General features: G+C 39.6%; 3 protein-coding genes across 7 annotated transcripts in view; 1 reads left to right on the top strand and 2 right to left on the bottom strand.

Moving 5' to 3' along the window:
- Positions 1 to 18,560, bottom strand: part of LOC122670377 (serine/threonine-protein kinase haspin homolog) — a 33,425-nt gene that overhangs the window by 7,749 nt on the left and 7,116 nt on the right. For 3 of the 4 annotated variants that reach the window (XM_043867222.1, XM_043867225.1, XM_043867226.1), the window contains 5 exons: positions 18,346 to 18,476; positions 18,179 to 18,249; positions 18,042 to 18,094; positions 17,590 to 17,656; positions 17,091 to 17,381 (listed from right to left, as the gene is read on the bottom strand). In XM_043867222.1, the coding sequence (XP_043723157.1) occupies positions 17,232 to 17,381; positions 17,590 to 17,656; positions 18,042 to 18,094; positions 18,179 to 18,249; positions 18,346 to 18,476 (472 nt within the window). In that variant the 3' untranslated portion in view covers positions 17,091 to 17,231. Of the gene's footprint in view, positions 1 to 3,971; positions 3,982 to 17,090; positions 17,382 to 17,589; positions 17,657 to 18,041; positions 18,095 to 18,178; positions 18,250 to 18,345; positions 18,477 to 18,560 lie in introns of those variants that run through there. The other variant, XM_043867224.1, reaches the window with a different exon arrangement.
- Positions 7,206 to 12,590, top strand: LOC122670378 (nuclear envelope-associated protein 2-like). Of its 2 annotated transcripts, XM_043867227.1 has the most exons (7): positions 7,206 to 7,435; positions 8,096 to 8,327; positions 8,477 to 8,584; positions 9,814 to 9,855; positions 10,674 to 11,135; positions 11,247 to 11,348; positions 12,093 to 12,590. In XM_043867227.1, exons 2-7 carry the CDS (start codon positions 8,145 to 8,147, stop codon positions 12,258 to 12,260), a joined length of 1,065 nt encoding a protein of 354 aa, XP_043723162.1. In that variant the 5' UTR covers positions 7,206 to 7,435; positions 8,096 to 8,144; the 3' UTR covers positions 12,261 to 12,590. The 2 variants fall into 2 exon arrangements, with proteins under 2 accessions (XP_043723162.1, XP_043723163.1); XM_043867228.1 differs by lacking the exon at positions 9,814 to 9,855.
- On the bottom strand, positions 12,875 to 15,902 carry LOC122670376 (G8 domain-containing protein DDB_G0286311-like). The gene is made up of 4 exons (XM_043867221.1): positions 15,560 to 15,902; positions 13,696 to 15,216; positions 13,514 to 13,571; positions 12,875 to 13,423 (listed from the first exon to the last, which is right to left on the bottom strand). Exons 1-4 carry the CDS (start codon positions 15,630 to 15,632, stop codon positions 13,174 to 13,176), a joined length of 1,902 nt encoding a protein of 633 aa, XP_043723156.1. The 5' UTR covers positions 15,633 to 15,902; the 3' UTR covers positions 12,875 to 13,173.

The raw sequence follows: 18,560 nt of genomic DNA, 5'->3' as shown, positions 1-18,560 counted from the left end.
TCAACGGTGTCACGTGATTTAACGTCCAATCAAATCCTCATCGTTACACTCAACTAAAGCGTAAAGCTCGTATGAGAAGAAATACAAGATTTCATCAACCACGGAGTGAAAAGAAACCAAGACTATCATACATGGATTAGATAAGATTTTCTTAATTAGGCAATTTAGCATTGAATTGGTTTCCCTAAAGATGTGTTGAAATTTACAAGCATGAAAACAGGAAGAAAGATATAACATGTCTGCTCCTATGACTAACTCAATGGATGTTGGAGATGATTTAAACGAATCAAGTAGGCAGGACATTGCCTCGGCATTGTTTGAGTCCATGATAATATATATCCTCGAAACAGAGAGCAATTGCTTCAAGCATACTAGTACGAACTGCAATAGCCTCTTTCAATCTTATATTTTTGAATTGTACAACCTCAGATTTTGTAAAAAGCGGATGACCTGAAGAGACTCTAATAACGAAATCGGTACCATTCAAACCTTAGTCTTGCACTAGAGAGGCATCGCAATTTAACTTGAGAAATGGGACTGAGGGATTCTCCCACCTTAGCGACATTGGTCAACCAGTGAGAGTTGAAGACTTAAATTGCTGGTCTCGTTGGCAAGAACAAAACTCTATGAAGAGACGTTGAGCTGTGGTAATAACCTCCTCTGGTGTCCAACATTTACGGCCGAACACTAGATCAAAGTGTCCTCACAAGTTTTCCATGATACCTAATCCTCTGGACCGCACAATGTAGAGGTAAGATAAAAGGCATCAAAGGGTATTTTGATTAAAAAAATTGAAAATTCTATCTATTTTAACCACGTGGTTTGAAATTTTATCTATTTTAACCTAAGGTATCATGGGCTACTAAGGTATGATACAAGTATCTTCCCACTAAAGTACTATTGTATCTATTATTATACGTGAAATCAGTCAATTTCAGGTTGTCATTAAGATTATCAACCAAAATTATCTTGAGGACTGGAAGGGCTAGGCCAAATCGAGGAGAAGAAGAAGAAGAAAATAGGGTTGGGTCAGGCTCAGCCCGAGGCCTCAACCCTGGTCCGGCCTAACCCTGACCCACCCTTAGGGTCACGATATCTCAGCCCAGACCCTATTTGGGCTCAGGGTGTGCTCAGTCAACAAGGCCAAATGTACACCCCTAGTACGTCCTTTGCTCGACGTGAAGAAAATAAAAAACAGAGGAAAAAGAACTTTATCCGAGAGTGTAGCCTATTCCAACACTTCCATGAATCTATTTCTCTACTCCCCATATGAAAAAACATCTATGCCCCTTTCAAATGAGAGGAGAGAAATAGAAACATGAGAGTGTAGCAACATAGCATACTCCAAACTACTTCCCAAAAAAAAAAAAAAGTAAGGCTATATGTCAATTAGATAGCATATGGAGAATCCACCTATAACGGACCCCATCCAATTGATAAGTTTTTGAGTAGTGCCAAAAATTAGGCATTATGATATGGATAGAGACTCATCTTGAAATGTCAATTCCAAAAATTAGGGCATTATGATATGGATATGATCATACGATGGGAACGGAGAAAAAGGGTTGGGTCTACTATTGCTTGAGATTTTTATTAAAGCTCGTTTCTTATTATTATTAGTTCACTCCTGAGACTCAAGTCGTGGTTTGGTTTTGTAATGTCTTAACCCTTTTTTTCGTTGGAAGAGAAAAGACAAAAACACTTCATCATTATGCTTTGTATCTTAATTTGCCGACTTTCCTCGGGGGAGGGAATCCAATCCATATTTGTTTATTGAGAGATGGTTCTATGAGCAAGAGTGGTAGTGGAGCTACCGCACCAATGAGATGCGATGAAACAAGATCATTTTTTAGGGTTTTAATGGCATGATATCAAGATCCGATACCGATATTGGTACCGTTGTCCATACGGACTGACCATATAAAACCGGATGCTGGATCAACCGGATCGGAGGCTTTTGCCCTTAAAATTCTAATACATTTTCCCAAAAAAAAAAAAAAAATGTTACCTGGGCACGGGAAATGATCGTTGTGCCCCCAGTAAGTTCTGGTTTTCTATGGGGGTGCATGATCGCCTTGCCCCTGCCCCTGTCTGGATGCAGGGATAGTGTATCGCACGCATCCAAATAGCATTCTTTCTCCCGACTATTTTTTATTATTTTTCCTCCCATATTTCGGTACCACAAATTTAGCATCAGATAGGTATCGATATCAACCACAGTTGATACTTGATACCAAATACCGATACAATTGATATGTACATAATACTTAAAACCATGGTAAAGAAACCATTTCATGTGAGAGAGAGTGAGAATCTTTTTCTTTATAAATATTTGGGTAAGGCTGGCACGCTAGCGTATGCTCAACATGTGTCTATTTCTCTCCTCCCTTTATGGAAACGTCCCCCTACTTGGTGTGCCATAGAATTTAGTCTCTCATTGGTTGTGCCTTGACTATGGAATATCCATATAAGTGACGGTCAACCGTCACATAAAACAATGCATTTTGGGTCTAGAAATGAGTCTCAAGAACAAAACAGGGTGGGCTGGAATGTGACTGCATCAGACATTATCGTGATTGTGTACTTTGATACACTTACGGTGCGTTTTAAAACCATACGGCAAACCTTGACCAAAGTGAACAGAAGCGGACAGTATCATGACATATGGAGTCCATCATAGACTGTGGCACCTCACTGCCCCTCCCATCGTAGTCACTCCATTGGTTGAGTAGCTAGCTACAGGAAACCTAGCATAGTGCCCAACCTCCACCCTAAATATTTGTAGTTTTAATTACATTAAATCATTTACCAAAAAATTACATTAAATCATTTTCCCTTCAATTTTATGTCAAAATTTTCCTTCACCTGTATGTAGTATGGGAAAAAAGAATGCTACATTTCTTTGTACAGATTCTTTTATACATTTCTCACATAATAAATAGTGGAGTCAATACTGACATTCTCTCTCTTATTCAGACCATGTGGGCCTCACGTGGACCCATATGGATAATACCATTTTCAAACCCCTTATTGGTGTCGTGTGCAAATTCCTTCTTACATTGCCCTTGTAGGAAACCCTCCCCTAGTATAGTATATACCCCTCTTTCATACTAGAGAGTGAGAGAAAAGGAAGGGGGGGGAGAGAGAGATTAAGGTAAATGGAATTGGCATCAAGATCAACTTCAATTGATTCTGATTCAATCGGTAGGAATTGGTAAAGAATTGGCCTGGACCCTAGAAAGCAGTATGAATCGGCTGGTTCAAATTTGTAGGAATTGGGATTGTGATCAATTGATTTTGTTTTGAATCGGCCGATATCGCTCCAAAGTCTTAGGTATTAATATTGGTCTAAGTACCTGTATCAATTTCGGTCGATACTGATACTAATATGGATCATTAGCATCAGATTTGCCCCAGATTTGCCCCTCACAATACTAATACCTTTATTTTTTAAGGCTAGTTTAACTTTTCTCATACTAATACTATCGCAACGATACCGATAACTTGAACTGTGTATGGGTGTACGGTATGTATTATTTTCCTTCCCCAACAACCCCAAGGGTGTCAAAAACTAAAACCGTTTATTAAAATCGGACGTAGCCGATTTATTTTTTTTGGGGTAGAAACCTAGCCGTTTACACTAGAACCATGAAACCATTAATAAATGGTTTGGTTTGATTTTAAAATTTTAAATCAATTAAAACTTGTAAAGTATTGATTTATATATTAAATAAATAACACCCTCTCTTCATTCAAAATTCAAAATAGAGTATGTCTATATTAAATAAGGGAAATTTACACATACCATCCATGAGGTTTGACGAAAGGATATTTTCATCCCCCAGTTTTGGAAAATTTTGTGTACCCCCCTGAGGTTTACAAACGGTAACAAATAAGCCCATTCCGTCAATTCATGACTAACACTGTTAAAAATTAGACTTGAACTGACGGAATTGCCCTTACAAGAAAAGAAAAAAAAAAACACCTGCGACTCATCTTCCCCAATCGATTTTGGGGAAGATGAGTTGCAGGCTATAGATAGAAGGTCTATCCATTAGAACAGCAAGCCCAGCTTTATCTCGACAAGGAAGCAACTTAAACCAGGGAGTTAGGTTCTCAGTAAAAACAACCTCCCGTGGCAGAGCACCATATCTAAGGGTACTCGAGAATGGTCGAAAGCTCCAATGTGGAGAAGCATAAGCAGTAGATGATTCCAAGCCCAAAAGCAAATACATCTTCCATTTCCGAAACCCCATCACCGACCCTCTCTCAAAACCCATCTCTGCTAAAACCGCCATCATCTCCACTAACCCCTATTTCTCCTTTCATCCCTATTCTTTTCTCTTTATTTTTTTTATCATTTTCATTTTAAAAACCCTCATCCCACCATCACCGATTCTCCTCTCCATTTCTTTTCACTTCTAATCTAACCCACATCCTTGTCTAAACAAAACCCCAATCTGAATTCCAGCCATGACCACACCCATCCTCAACTAATTTATCATTTCTGATCCCATCATGTCTTTGATTTCTTTTTCCATTTTCCCTCCCAATAAGCATCGGATCCCTATTTCTTTTCTTTTATTCCCATTTTTCCAAACCCAACACAGAATCAGAATCCTTTGGCTGCCATCATTTTTTTCAAGCTCTCTAGAATCCATTGTCGGTTGTGGTGCAAAGAAATGTGGAGCAGAAAAAATAGAAGAAGATTAGGAAGAAGAAGAGGAAACCCGGCCCGAGAAGAAGGAGATGGGGAGGAAATTGTGCGGACATAGAAGTTAATCGAAGCACAGAAGAGACCTGAGAAGGTGTGGGTCAGATTTTTCCAGGTTGAATCGGCCTGATCTTGGGGACATCGAAGACAACCCACAACTCAACTCTGGGAGGTTTCGCATTTGCGCTCGATACAGGATCAAATCCACCCCATCGTTTGTAGTTCCAGCGACCTTGCGTGAATGACAACTCCAGCTCACGAATCCGGAATTTTTTAACCTAATCAAAGCAGCAGAAAACCCCATTAGTTATTACTCTTTGAATTTAAATTGCAATTTTGAAGACGGTGACAATTAACAAACCCTAAATTCTGAACAGAAATAAAGCTGATCTTAGAGTTAAAAGCAAAAGCTAGAAACTCAGATACAAATGGGTTAAAACCTAAAGCAAATGGAAGAGGGAAAGGAAAGAGAGTGAATCAGGATCGGTTCCATGGTGTTCCCTACAAGGATACCTGCAACTTATCTTCCCCAAATCGATTGGGGAAGATGAGTTGCAGGTGTTTTTTCATTTTTTTTTTCTTGTAAGGGCAATCCCATCAGTTCAAGTCTAATTTTTAACAGTGTCAGTCATGAACTGACGGAATGGGCTTATTTGTTACTGTTTGCAAACCTCAGGGGGGTACGTAAAATTTTTCAAAACTGGGGGGTGAAAATATCCTTTCGTCAAACCTCAGGGGTGGTATGTGTAAATTTCTCATTAAATAATTGTTTATACTTTTTTATATGAGAGAATATGTTAGGTACTTGACCAATACGCCAAAAGCTCCGAAGCTGATGGAACGCGTTAACAAACTACCACGCTTCCACAGCTAGGTAGCCCTTTCCAAGGACGCCAAAAGCTCCGAAGCTGATGGAACGCGTTAACAAACTACCACGTGGAACGCGTTAACAAACTTCCACGCTTCCACAGCTAGGTAGCCCTTTCCAAGGGGCTTCACTCTGCTCCAAGGTTTTTGCCTGGTAGCAGGTAGTCCTTTCTTGACGGCTTTCACTCTACTCCAGGTAGCCCTTCTCCTAGGTAGCCCTTTTCGTGACTCGAATCCTTGACCTGGTGCCCAGCTCTAATACCAAATGTTAAGTACTTGACCAATACGCCAAAAGCTCCGAAGCTGATGGAACGTGTTAAATCAAGCCCTTTAACTTATCCCATACTAGGCTGGCACAATCTAGTGCCCATACACTATAGTGGGCCACATTAAACACATAACAGATTATATATGGAAAAAAAAAAAACCACATCATGTCACTCCTGCACTTAGACAAAGGAATATGCAAAAGTACCAGTTTGCCTCGCATGGAATCAAAATTCACATCTATGTTGATGCCCATGTGTGCCCACTCTTATTGGCCTCGTGCTAGTGTAGGGGCTACTTTGTCGAACAATGATCTCTTGTCCATATTTATATACTAAGGGAGATGGATAAGCAAACTGGCCATGTGTTGTAAACTAGTGAGCGACACCAATGGGGGCGTGAGATGGATATCATACAAGAGGGAAGGGGTCATTTCAAAGGGGGAATTAAGAGAGAGATGGACACAGTGAGAGCGTATGATAGGAACTGATGGCACAGACCTTTCTACCAAACAAACAAAAAAAAATAGCAGAGACTTTACTCGAGTCAAAAGGATCATAAGCCTTTAGACCTTGGATTGGAATATGCTTTTACAAGCCGTTCGTTTCCAGATCGGACCAGCGCAAATGTGTACACGTAATCACGTATTATCGTTGCCTTACTCTACTACCGAGAAGTAGTGAAGGGTACTACTACTGTGTACACTGTGCAGGTGGACGGTCACGTGCGTTCAAACTTCGAATTGAAAATTTGGATTTGCCCGCGCTTAGCTGCTTAGGTCATTAAAAACTCAAACCTAAAAAAATCCTACAGCCTCCGCCACATATCCGAAGCTCAGGCTCGGAAACTTCGAGCCACATGTTTGTCTGTATTAGAACAACCCACACCCCACCACATCCATCAATCATCATCTATCCCTTCCCCACCCGATCTGTTTCACTCTAATGTCTCCCCCAATTTTTTTATTTTATTTTTTGTGTGTTTTCTATAATCATGAGAAATTAAATCAGTGCAGGAATGACGCTGGTTTTGGTTGTTGGAAGCAGATTCTCTGCCGAGTTGTAACGCCAAATCCTGGGTTTCCACAAAACCTTCACATCAAGCGTGCAGAAGTAGTGTTTCTTTTCACGATTCTCAGTTCGAATGCTCTCAATTTCTTATAATCTCAGATATTCGAGTTCTTCGAGTTCGAAGTAGAGCCGGAACATGATTTACTTCTCTTACAAAGTTTGATAGACTCTCAAGTTCTTCACAAGATTCGACTCAGAAGACGATACTACGCTGCTTTCAACTCATTCATCTGTTGGTTTTGATATTGATTTCCACCGTTCATTTTGTGGTTTGAAAGGCTTTGTTCTGGAGGTTTCTGGAGATAGGGTTCGATTCCAGTTTTTGAATTTGAACTGCCATTCTATCCACTATTGGGTCGTAGAAAGGTTGGTGAGAACTGAGGAGTTGTATTACTTGAATCCATCTCATCATGAAGGTCGAGGAGTTGTAACAGGTGGACCTGGTTTGTCATCTAAGAGTTTTATGCTTTTCTCCGATATACTCTGCAAGTGGATTTCAGATAGGACGACTAGAAATCGGTAAACATCTTCTTTATCAGTATCTCTACAAACACAGTTCGCTTAGAACAGTCGATTTTCTATTTCTTTTATTTTTATCGTTATCGATAAGTTGCCCCTGGAAAGCTTTTCCAGCCAAAGTAAACTCTGTTTGTCCTTCTTCCTCGCTTGTTCAAACCTTTTTCCCGTTGTAAGAAACGTCCTTCCCGTGATCTTTGGTTTTGTTAAAAGGCGAAAAATTGGTTCATGTAATAAGACAACAACAAACGCGTGCCTGAAATTCACTTGAAAAGCTAATTTGTTTCCTTTCCTAGTTAGTACAATTTTTTCTTGGCTGCATGTAGATGGTGTAGAGAACTTTTTGTTCTTTATCAGAAAAAAAAAGGGAGAGAATTTTCGGGTAACACTTCTTCTTGAACTTTAAAACGTAAAAAAATCCTTAGCTTCTATAGAAAAAATTGCCAAAAATTCCCACTTGTCATTACTTGAAGATTACCGTTTCTTTCGCATGGCTCGTATTAAATGCGATGGCAAGTCAGAGAACTTTCAATACCTGGAGGTGGAGAGGAATAATATATTGGGAAAGATTTTGTTAAATCTCATTTGTTCATGCTTAGGGCAATCACTGGAAGATTTAGAGCAAATTCTGACTATCATCTCCTCTGTTGGATCAGGGTTCCGGGTTCCTGGACAGCAGTGATTCATTGAGATTTTTTCCTTCCTCGTTGATGTCGATCTCCGAGAAGCCGTCATCCTCTACCCGAGAATTTGATCCTCTGTTGAAGGATCTCAGCGAAAAGAAACAGAGTTTCCGGCGAAATGTTGTTTCTTTGGCAGCGGAGCTCAAGGATGTTCGGGGTCGCCTTGCTTCACAGGAAGAATCATTTGCCCGAGAAACACTTACGAGACAGGTATGTTAGTTTGTTCCTACTTTGATCTAACTACTTCTGTGTTTCTTTTTGCCTTTCGCCTATTTTCTCCCTTTTCCCTATGCGCGCGCTCGCGTCTGTATCTATTCTGGCGTTAGGGATCTGTATCAAGTCACGCAGGGATTTTGCAGGTAGCGGAGACGAGAGCAAGAAGTCTGGAAGAAGAAATGGTTCGATTGCAGAAAAGCTTGGAAGATAGGGACGGGCAGCTCCAAGCATCCGCATCTACAGCAGAGCAGGTAGGATTCATCGCATTTTATTACTCTTTTTGTTTCTATTTTTCGTTTTCTTCGCTTCGATTTTCCTCTTCCTCGTGGTAGTTCCCGTTGAATTAACCCTTAGTTGTCAGTACTGGATCCATGCCCATCCGGCGAAAAGTGTGATCCGGTTCGGTAAGTTTGTCCTATCCAGCTCTATTGTTTAGGATATCGCCCCCCCTCCCCCCCCCTCTTCTCTTCTTTTACCTTTGTTTTGGCGTCTGGTGATCTGGTCGTTGTTTTTTGGGGCAGAATTGGCACCAAATTGTTATCTTCGTCCCCCTTTTTTAAATTACCTTTCTTTCTTTTAAGAGGTTACCCCCAAAAAAATTTCTTTCTTTTAAGAAATTCTGTCAGCATGAATTGAGTCTTTTTTTCTTCTTTGTTCTGAATACTTGAAATCTAGCTTTGAAATAAGAAAGTCAATGTAATTCATAAACCAAACTCTCTTTTCCATTGTATTTTGGAAGTCAGTTCTTTTTCCTTCATTATTTTTTGGAAGGAGGGGGTAAACTTTTTATATTGTCAAATACGGACAAGTTATGAGTTATTGTGTATTATTTCCAATTTATTTCATGTTATTATTTATTATTTATGAACTCCAAGTTGACAAATTGGCCATAGCTGTTTTCAAATTTGTTAATCAGAAAACATTAGCTGACTGTGAATATAAATTCTGTGTCTCATATGGGTTCATTATGCTCAAATTTTTTAAATTTTCATTTTCACCCTATAACTCTAATGCCATTTATATAATTTTTTATCCCCAAGCCATTACTTGAATGAAGTATGGGCTTAGCACCAAGTCTGGAACCATCCCAAAGGTTGGATGTGTAGTCACAATTGACACGGAAGAAAGAAGAAAGTTATAGGCTTCGATTTGACCTTCTCCACCCCCTCTCCCCACCTCCAAAGAAGAAAAAGGGGTTGGGGACCCACTGATATATGTAGATACCATATCCTTTATCCAATACAGCTTCACAACTCTCTCCCTCCTTCCTGCCCTCCCGCCCCCGCCCCCCCCCCCCCCCAAAAAAAAAAGAAAGAGAGAGTTCCAATGCTGGTTTTAAATTTTTTTGCATTTATTGCATTCAGTTTAATAGAATTGGTTATCTTTTGTGCAAAGATCCTTTGCTATTATCGAAATCCTTGTACCTATTGAAAGAACTAAATTAGCATACACCTGAGAACCATAATTTATGCCTTTTCAGATATCAACCTATCCTAGCAAAACTCCACCCTGCAGATTTGAGGTTTGGCCTGAACTTTGGATTTTTTTTTGTTGCTAATGTATTTGAATTCGTCATTGATGACCTTGAAGGTCTCATGTTTCTAACTTAAACACATTTAATGCATTGCTAGCTCTCCATATTGAAGTAACCTTCTCGGAACAGTTCTGAAACACTATATAATTTTGCATGTAATGATTTTGGAAGCTTTCCTCCCCATTTTGATTATATCATTCAGTTCATTGATTGTGAAAGTGTGACTTTTTTGTACTTTAATCAAATAAAAAAGAGTGGGGGGGGGGATATCCTAAAAACTCATTATTGAAAGAACATTATCCAAAATTCCTACTTTAATTTCCATATCCATCTGACCATCTAAGATAAATTCCTGTTCTATGTTCCCTTTTTTTTTTGGTTAGGAATGCCTAAATGCTATCCTGCACCCACCTTTTTTGGTAGAAATCAACTAAATACTAGTGTGTACTCCATTATGTGCTAAAGCTCCCCTTGATACAACATTTTAATGCCGAGTCTTGTGGTGTATTCTTTTCAGTAATATACCATGACAACCAAAAAATACTGAGAAGGCATGAGACCTAGATTCTAACACTCTAATTGTGATATTCTTTGGAATTTTTAAGGAAGGTATTCCGGTTAGGGTTTATCTTATGGGTATAATAGGTTGAAACAGTTGTTGAGTGGCTTCTCCACACCTCTGACCTCTCCCTTTTTTTTTAACCTCAAGTCATGGTTGTTATTATTGTCAAATAATTTAACAGTATTGCAAGTCATTGTCCGTTTCAATTTTACTCATCATTCGACTTTGTCTTAATTTAACACAGTACTTGAAGGAGCTGGATGCTCTACGGAATCAGCTCTCTGCCACTCAAGCTACAGCAGATGCAAGTGCTGTATCTGCTCAATCAGCTCAGTTACAGTGTTTGGCCTTGGTAAAGAAACTTGATGAGAAGAACAGTTCTTTGAAGGAGCATGAGGATCGTGTTAGTAGGCTAGGAGAGCAGTTGGATCACTTGCAAAAGGACCTTCAAGCAAGAGAGGTTTCTCAGAAGCAGCTGAAAGATGAAGTTTTAAGAATAGAACAGGAGATTATGCAAGCGATTGCCACAGCTGGATCTAACAAGGATTGTGAACTGAGGAAAATCCTTGACGAGCTTTCTTCTAAGAACTTTGAGAAGATCAATAAACTTCTAACTGTGAAGGATGAAGAGATAGCCAAATTGAGAGATGAAATCAGGATTATGTCTGCGCATTGGAAACTAAAAACTAAGGAGTTGGAGTCACAGGTATGTTACCTTGTAGTCTCTTGAACAACTTCCTTTAACATTCCTTTTTTATGTAAAAATTCATCTTACCTGTTTTTTTAAGTGGATCGTTTGTATTATACCTGTTTACAGTTAGAGAAGCATCGGAAAGCTGATCAGGAATTGAAGAAGAGGGTTCTGAAGTTGGAGTTCTGTCTTCAGGAAGCTCGCTCTCAGACAAGAAAGCTCCAAAGGGTAAAGTATACTTATTCCTGAATTATTCAGTCTCGTTTTAGCTGAAAAAAACATGGAGGAATCAATTGTGTACTTTGCTTGCTTGTCCATGGAAATTGGATGTCCGAACTCTTTCCTTTGAGAGAGTAGGCTCATCTATTCTTCTTCTTTGGGATAACAACTAACTATAGCATCAAAAGAGCAGAAAAGAACTTCGATACCTGATTATTGTGCTCTCAATTTCCCTGAAGATGACAAATGGTTCCCTGTTCCATGTTTTGGTCAGTAAAGGTTGAACCCTTACTATGGTATCAATAGCCAAGTCATTTTGTTTTGGATGCAACTCTTGCAAAGCCAAATGTTTGGATCCCCAGACAGGCCCTTGGACCCATGGTTCTGAAACTCGGCACTGGATACAAGATCAGTCTCCATTGATTCCGATTTGAATTGGATGGGATTGGCCAAACTCGTTTATTAAGAATTGGGGTTAATCGAGATTGGGGTTGTCAATTTCGATTTGAATTGGCGGACTGCGATGATTCCAACCGAATTTTTAAAACCTTGCTTGGATCTTCCTATAACATGTTACTTAAACATAGCAAGTAAAGGTCCTTAAAAAGATTTGATGTTCTAGTGTGAGTCCCTCTGTCAAACGCAATATTTATCAAATTAATACAATTGATTAGATTAGTATAATGTTAATTTCCATTCCAGCTTGATTTTGCTTATTCTTAATGTGTATCTGTTTACTGCCACTTGTTGTAGATGGGAGAGAGGAGGGACAAAGCTCTGAAAGAACTCAGAGATCAGTTGGCTATGAAGCAACAGGGAGCAGGGTTGGGTGCTGAAAAACAAAACTTTTGGGAGAGCTCTGGTTTCAAGGTTGTGGTTTCAATGTCAATGTTGATCCTGGTAGTGTTTGCAAAACGGTAAAATCAAATTTATTTATTCAATTTGGTTTAAAGTAGAGCAGAGGTATAGCTGTATAAATTAGTTTCCATCGAGACGAGGGAGAATTGGTTTTGAACCGTTCTCCCTTCTATTTTGTAAAGTGATTGCTAGGGTTAGTTTATGGGCCAACAGCAGAGACCATTTTTTCTTGTTCCTATTTTCAATTATCTTTTGATATGGAGATATTGCTGATTTATTGAATCACTATGACATATTTCTCCAGATGAAGTCTTGCATTGCCTGGTAAAATCTGCATTTGGTTGTCAAATGTGCCATTGCATTGTTTTAGAGGGAAAGTAATATTATATTTAATTTCCATCAACCCCAACAGCTCTGCGAAGCAGGAAAGCAATCTTATGATCACCTGAGCCCATGCTACCTTCGGCAGGTGTACCACCAACTGTTCTTCAAATGAGTAGTTTGATTTGTATCCCACATATTAATTAATAAGAATTTAGTCTAGACATTTGAATGAGGGAAACCCACATCCATGAATGTGCCAGCTTCGAGCTCTGTTCTATTCTTATTACTGGTACAAACGTTCTCCTGGAAGAGAGGATTCTAAATTCTAGTCTAATGACTGACTTTTCAAGCTCGAAAATTTATTGTTACATTATTCTACCCAAGAAATTTACAAGAAATTCGCCTAACTCTACAACAGGCATTACTCTTATCTTTCTTGTTCCTTCACAATGATGCTCGTGCTGGTTAGTTGGTGTTCCAGACTTAAAGGTCGGTAATGGGTGTTGGGCACCTGTGTTCTAGCCGCAGTTGCTTCTCTCTGAAAATGACAACTTTACAGATTACCTGAACTATCGGAGTTGTGGTCCACTGCTGCAGTATCAGTCCATTGCTCTGTGCTCATGTCCTGGGCGTTAATGCCCCAATAGGAAATTTACACAGCTGTTACTAAGCTTCCGGTGATGATCGATGTTACCAGCAGTACTATGGTGCCAAACAATGGCTCCAAGCGGGCGGAGATGGACACTGAAGGACTGACACCGGGAGGCGCTTCAGTTCCGAAAATGGTTGTCGTACCTGAACCAGGGTAGCTGGTATTCAACACTGGTAAAGATGAACCAGGGTTGCTGGCATTCAACACTGGTGGCGGTGAAGCATTCAACACTGATGGAGGTGAAACAGAGCTGCAAATTAAGATTCCAGAAACAGATCATTGCTACAAAACACTTTGGAAAAAAAATGTATTAGTATGTAGAAATCAGCAGAAAACCCACCCATAAGTTGTCGTGGCTGCAGCTGGTGATGACGATGGATAAACGCAAGAATCAATGCCTGTTGAAAGTTTTAACAGAGAACTGCTTCAAGACATGGATGCATTTCTTTTTCTTGGCATTCAGATATCCTAGCCAGAAGTTTGATCATTAAGAGAGAGAAATGAAAGGTATTATGGTCTTACTTGGATTGGTGTCAACCATCATGGCAGTTCCTCCAAAGTTGCAGCTTGTTGGCAATGGATTTTTCTGATAGTAACTGTTAAATGCATATGAGGCATGGTTTTGGAGGGTGTTTGGATTGAAACAGCTTCCAGTTTGCTGAATTGTCGAGCAGTCTGCACCTCCAATGCCACATGCATAATCTAACGCTGCTTGAAGTGCACTATCCGACACACCAGTCTTTGCCACACACCAGGTCTGCCCCGTTGCCGGAGTAGGCATCACCGGATTTGCTGGGGGTGTTGTTACAGGCGTTGTAATGGGAATGCTGCTGGGACTGGGAGGCATGACTGGATAAACGGTGACTGGGTTTGTAACCGGAGGTGTCATGGGATCTGCAACGGGATTATTGATTTGCCCTGCTGTAGTGGGTGGATCTATAGGATTTGTATAAGGTATGGTAGTCACCGGTGTGGTTGAGGGGACCGTTACAGGGCTGACAGGGGTTGTAGCTGGATTCGTTGGCATTACAGTTACAGGGTTTGTCGAAGGTACGGTAATGGTTGGTGTGGGATTTGTAGTGGGGATTGTGGCTGCTGGTGTTGTTGTAGGATTTGTTATTGGTGTTGTAGGGAAAATTGCTGGGGGTGGGTAGATTAAATCATGTATAGTGGTAGTTTTTGCTGCTGATAGGAGTCTCTGATCGTTGATGTTGTTTAGGAGTTCTCTGTGGAAAGAGGGAAAGATGTGTCCTTCCCACTTCACCACTTCTCTCTCTGATTCTTTCATGGAAGATATTTCTACAAATAACCCATCAAGACCCAGGATTCGAGTGTTGTTCTCTACAGACCTCAAGATCTTGGAGGAGAATTCAGCTACCTCTACTGCACTGGGGACAGCAGTGGTATGGACTATCACAACCATGGGAGCATCAATGCAAGGAAGAGCTGCAGTCACTTTGGTAGCTGTTTCAATCATCAATTGGACAAACTGATCCCCCATGATCAGTTCTCCTTGAATCTGGCTCTCTATAACAATGAAGGAATTGGATTTCTTGATAAAATCAACAATCCCACGTATATCCCTTGCTTGCTTTTTGCATATATTCTGTAGGGAGGACATGGAGAATGCCACTGAGACCTTTACTTTACGCTCCAGCTTGAAGCATCTGAGCACGGAATGGATTGATCTCAAGATGGGTAGGATAGACGGTAGCTGAACTAGTGCTACTGAGCTATCATGGCTGCAACCAACTACGATGCTTGTGATGTTTACACGAAGAAGAACAGTAGCAAGGTGCGTTTTGAGCAGGGAAATTGCTGCTGAAGTCTTGGAATTCCTCAGATTCTCAATCTGTGCCTCGTTTAAGTAAAGACCTATGTCTAATCCTGTTTTGGACAGTGAATCCAGAACACCAGGGTCTGAAACAGAGACTCTGATCTGAGAAGCGGAAGCCTTGTTATTCTTGATGAAGGATATTGTCTCGATGGCCGATGAAATCACACCTTCTCTCCTGGCTTCCCAGGAGAAACCCACCAAAGTTCCTGAAGTGGGGAAACAGAAGCAAATGAGACAATAAAAACTTTCCACAAAAGAAGATATTCACTGGTGAGTGATGGAAATTGGAAGTCTTATATTGTCATAAAGGAATTTCAAAAAGATTAGAGGACAATGCTGAAAATAACTCTAGGAGGAATTTTTTGCATCCAAGCTTGATTTCCTAAAACTGTTGAAGCCCAGATTCCAAGGACCGAAAAGATAGATCATCCGTTTACATGAAGACATATTTAGCATTTTATTTTGCTTGAAAGACACTGCAACCCAGAGAGAGAGAGAGGGGGAGAGAAAGAGAAACATATTTAAGTGTTAGTGTATGTAGTAGTTCACCTGAAGAACAGACAGTGAGGACAAGCAAATGCAGAAGGAAGATGAAGAAGCTCCTACGAATTCCACCTGCCATGACTATGAGAAGGAGATCGCGGTTCTGAAGGAGACCCAATTGGATGTTTTCACGAAATGCGTTCAAAGTTTGTTAAAACAAAAGCATTGTAGTAGTACATATGGATCCAAATGGGGAAGAGAAAAAGGGTGAGCGGCGCAAAAGTGATTTTAGATAAAGCAGAGAAGAACGGAAAGAGAAGCGATAAAGGAGGCAAAAGTAAAAGTGAATGCCTGGTTGGAATGATAACAAAGTTGTTTCTTTGTGAAGAAGGATTGCAATTGGGGCATGGGAACAGAGTAGAAAGAATCAATCAAAGTTCAAAGGGGTTGCTTTTCCTCTCCCTCATGTGAGGATGAAAAGATAAGCCGTAAATTAATATTAGTGCAACATCAAACTGTACAAAGAGATTGTGATAAGCAGTAAATTAATCTCTCTTAAGGCCCTGAACGCACTTAAAGGCAGAGTGGGGATAGAACATATCCCCCCACTGGGACCATACGCTGCATATATGCGATTGTTATAAGCCCATACGTGGTTGTTTATTATTTTAATTTCCTGAAAGAGCAAGACAAAGGATGAGCTTCCTTGGAGATTAAAAATCAGTGCATGTTGCTCAGCCCTTTTTACACATCGAGAAAGGGAAGAGGTACGTGTTTATCCTGGTGACATAAGCCATGAGCTTCCTTTCTTTTCCCAAGACAATGGATGAGCTTCCTTCAAGATCAATAAAACACCATTTTCTGCACAAATTTCAGTGCCGAAAGCAAGTGATCAACAAAAAGAGATGGACTTGAGTCATAATAGTTGATAATAGTTGATAAAGTGATCTATTATCACCTTTAAAAGGCAATGGCAGCCCATTCATGACTCGGAAAGCGTCTGCTTCCTGACTCATAAGGAGAATAAAATTGTATTATCTTTTCGAATTAGATATGGGTTTTAACAATGCAATACCACGTACGTAGGTTGTTTTCTTAGCTCAGAACACATTTTGATAGTGGTTGATATTATTTATATCTAACCATCCAAGGTTTTCACTCTCAGAAATCCCAAAACACCCTTTAAGACAAAGCAATTCAAGTCCTCAGCACTCTGATCCTCTACGATTTCATCTATATCATCCAAAATTACAGAGATGCAAATGAAACCAAGTTGATTACCCTCAGAGATCTACGTTTCATGCTTGCCCTCAAAATCAAAATGAAAACAATAAAAAACCATAACTGACAACCAAATTCAATTCGTTTCAATCTTGATCTATAGACAAACTCAAATTGGTCAGTTTCGTCTCAGGAGATACCTGCAGAAGGATTGGAGAAATGATTGCTCTGATAGCATGTAAATATCCAATCCAAAAGCTTAAACTAATTGATGGAGAAACTCACAGGTAAAAGGAACGACAGAGGCTTTAGGGTAACAGATGTAGGATTATTCTCCCAACATATATATCCATCATATCATTGATTTAGAGGATTTAGAAGACATTAAAAAATACAAAATTATAAGGCTATAAATTTAAACTTCTGAATATCTTTTGCTTGTTAGTTGCTACTTAAAATAACATAATACTCAACTTAGCAAGTATATTCACAGGAGCTATGTATAAGAATGGATAAACTAGTTGTTCCCTCCAGCCTCTTTCTGCTCATCAACACTGACAAACAACTCCTCAAAGAAGGCATCAGTGATTGCTTCCCTGGCTGAGCTGTATGAGTTCAAACGTTTCTTAAGTGAACGCAATTCCCTTTCCTCTTTCGAAGTTCGTTTCTGTTCCAAGCAAAGAATTCAGTTAGTCACATACCCTTCAACCCTGGGTGCAGCTTCTCTCCAAACCGGAGAGGACAGGTGAGATAAAATATAGAGGATCCCCCCCCCCCCGCCAAAAAGAGAAAAAAAAAAAGGAAAATACGAACAGAACAGATGGTGAACCATTTGATGAAATTGGAAAGATGTAAGTGCTTTGATCTGAACTTACATATGATTTCTTCAACAGCAAAATGTCAACCAAATACTGCAACCATAACACATTTGTCTTCGGACAGCTGTTTTTTCAAGACAATAACAGGTTTAGATAATCCATAACAATCTCCAAGTATAACATAATAATTGACTTTATTTAAAAATCCTTTTATAGGAACCCAAATAACAACTTCCAATTGGCAATTTAATCATGTTGCCTTGAAATAAATGTATGACCATAGTAGCAAAATTAGTCAATCTTGTTTTTCTTTAGAGTTGCTCTCAGGTAACATGCATGTAAAAGGAAAATTTTGAGTAAAATCTCAACTATTTACATAGATTTTATCTGAACATTTTCCTTTCACATGCTTCTTACCTGGAAACAGAGAGCCTTATGTAAGTAAGATGCAGAACTCCAGTCATGGAACATGGATTTAAGCAAACCATAATTTACTATAATCAAAATACCTGGCCTCCCAACATTCATCTGTTACTTCCTTCATCTTCCGATAGGTTTCCGACTGCCAACATTTAAAAATTGTTTTAATGGAATTCCTGTGACTTCCAAATGCAAAAAAATTGTGTTAACGTCTTCCTCCGCCTACCTGACTATCCCCTTTTGGACCCTCAAAGAGTAGCGGGTCAGAAGATAGATCTAGAAAAAGTATAGACTCCCCTGCACAACAACAACAAATTTAAATTTCAGATGCCGAATGAATTTCATATTCAGACACTCTATCATGAAAATAATGGATATGAAGTAGATTTGGACCAGTGTTTATTCTCGAGAGAGTAAAATCAATTATCGACAATGTCAATCCAAATGTTTGAGCCAACATTGGCCTTCCCTCGAGAGTGAACTGCACTCTTGCATCATTCTTACGAGTTAAAAGAATATTCCCCCTGCAAAGCTATTTCAAGGTAAGTTTTCGTGCAAAAGGATTTATATTTAAAACGATGGACTTGCATTGTTTAGAGACAACGAGA

This window comes from Telopea speciosissima, chromosome 8, assembly GCF_018873765.1.
Source record: "Telopea speciosissima isolate NSW1024214 ecotype Mountain lineage chromosome 8, Tspe_v1, whole genome shotgun sequence".
Lineage (NCBI taxonomy): Eukaryota > Viridiplantae > Streptophyta > Magnoliopsida > Proteales > Proteaceae > Telopea > Telopea speciosissima.
Note: the sequence above shows the minus strand (reverse complement) of the source record. Positions and strands in the feature narration are given on the sequence as shown.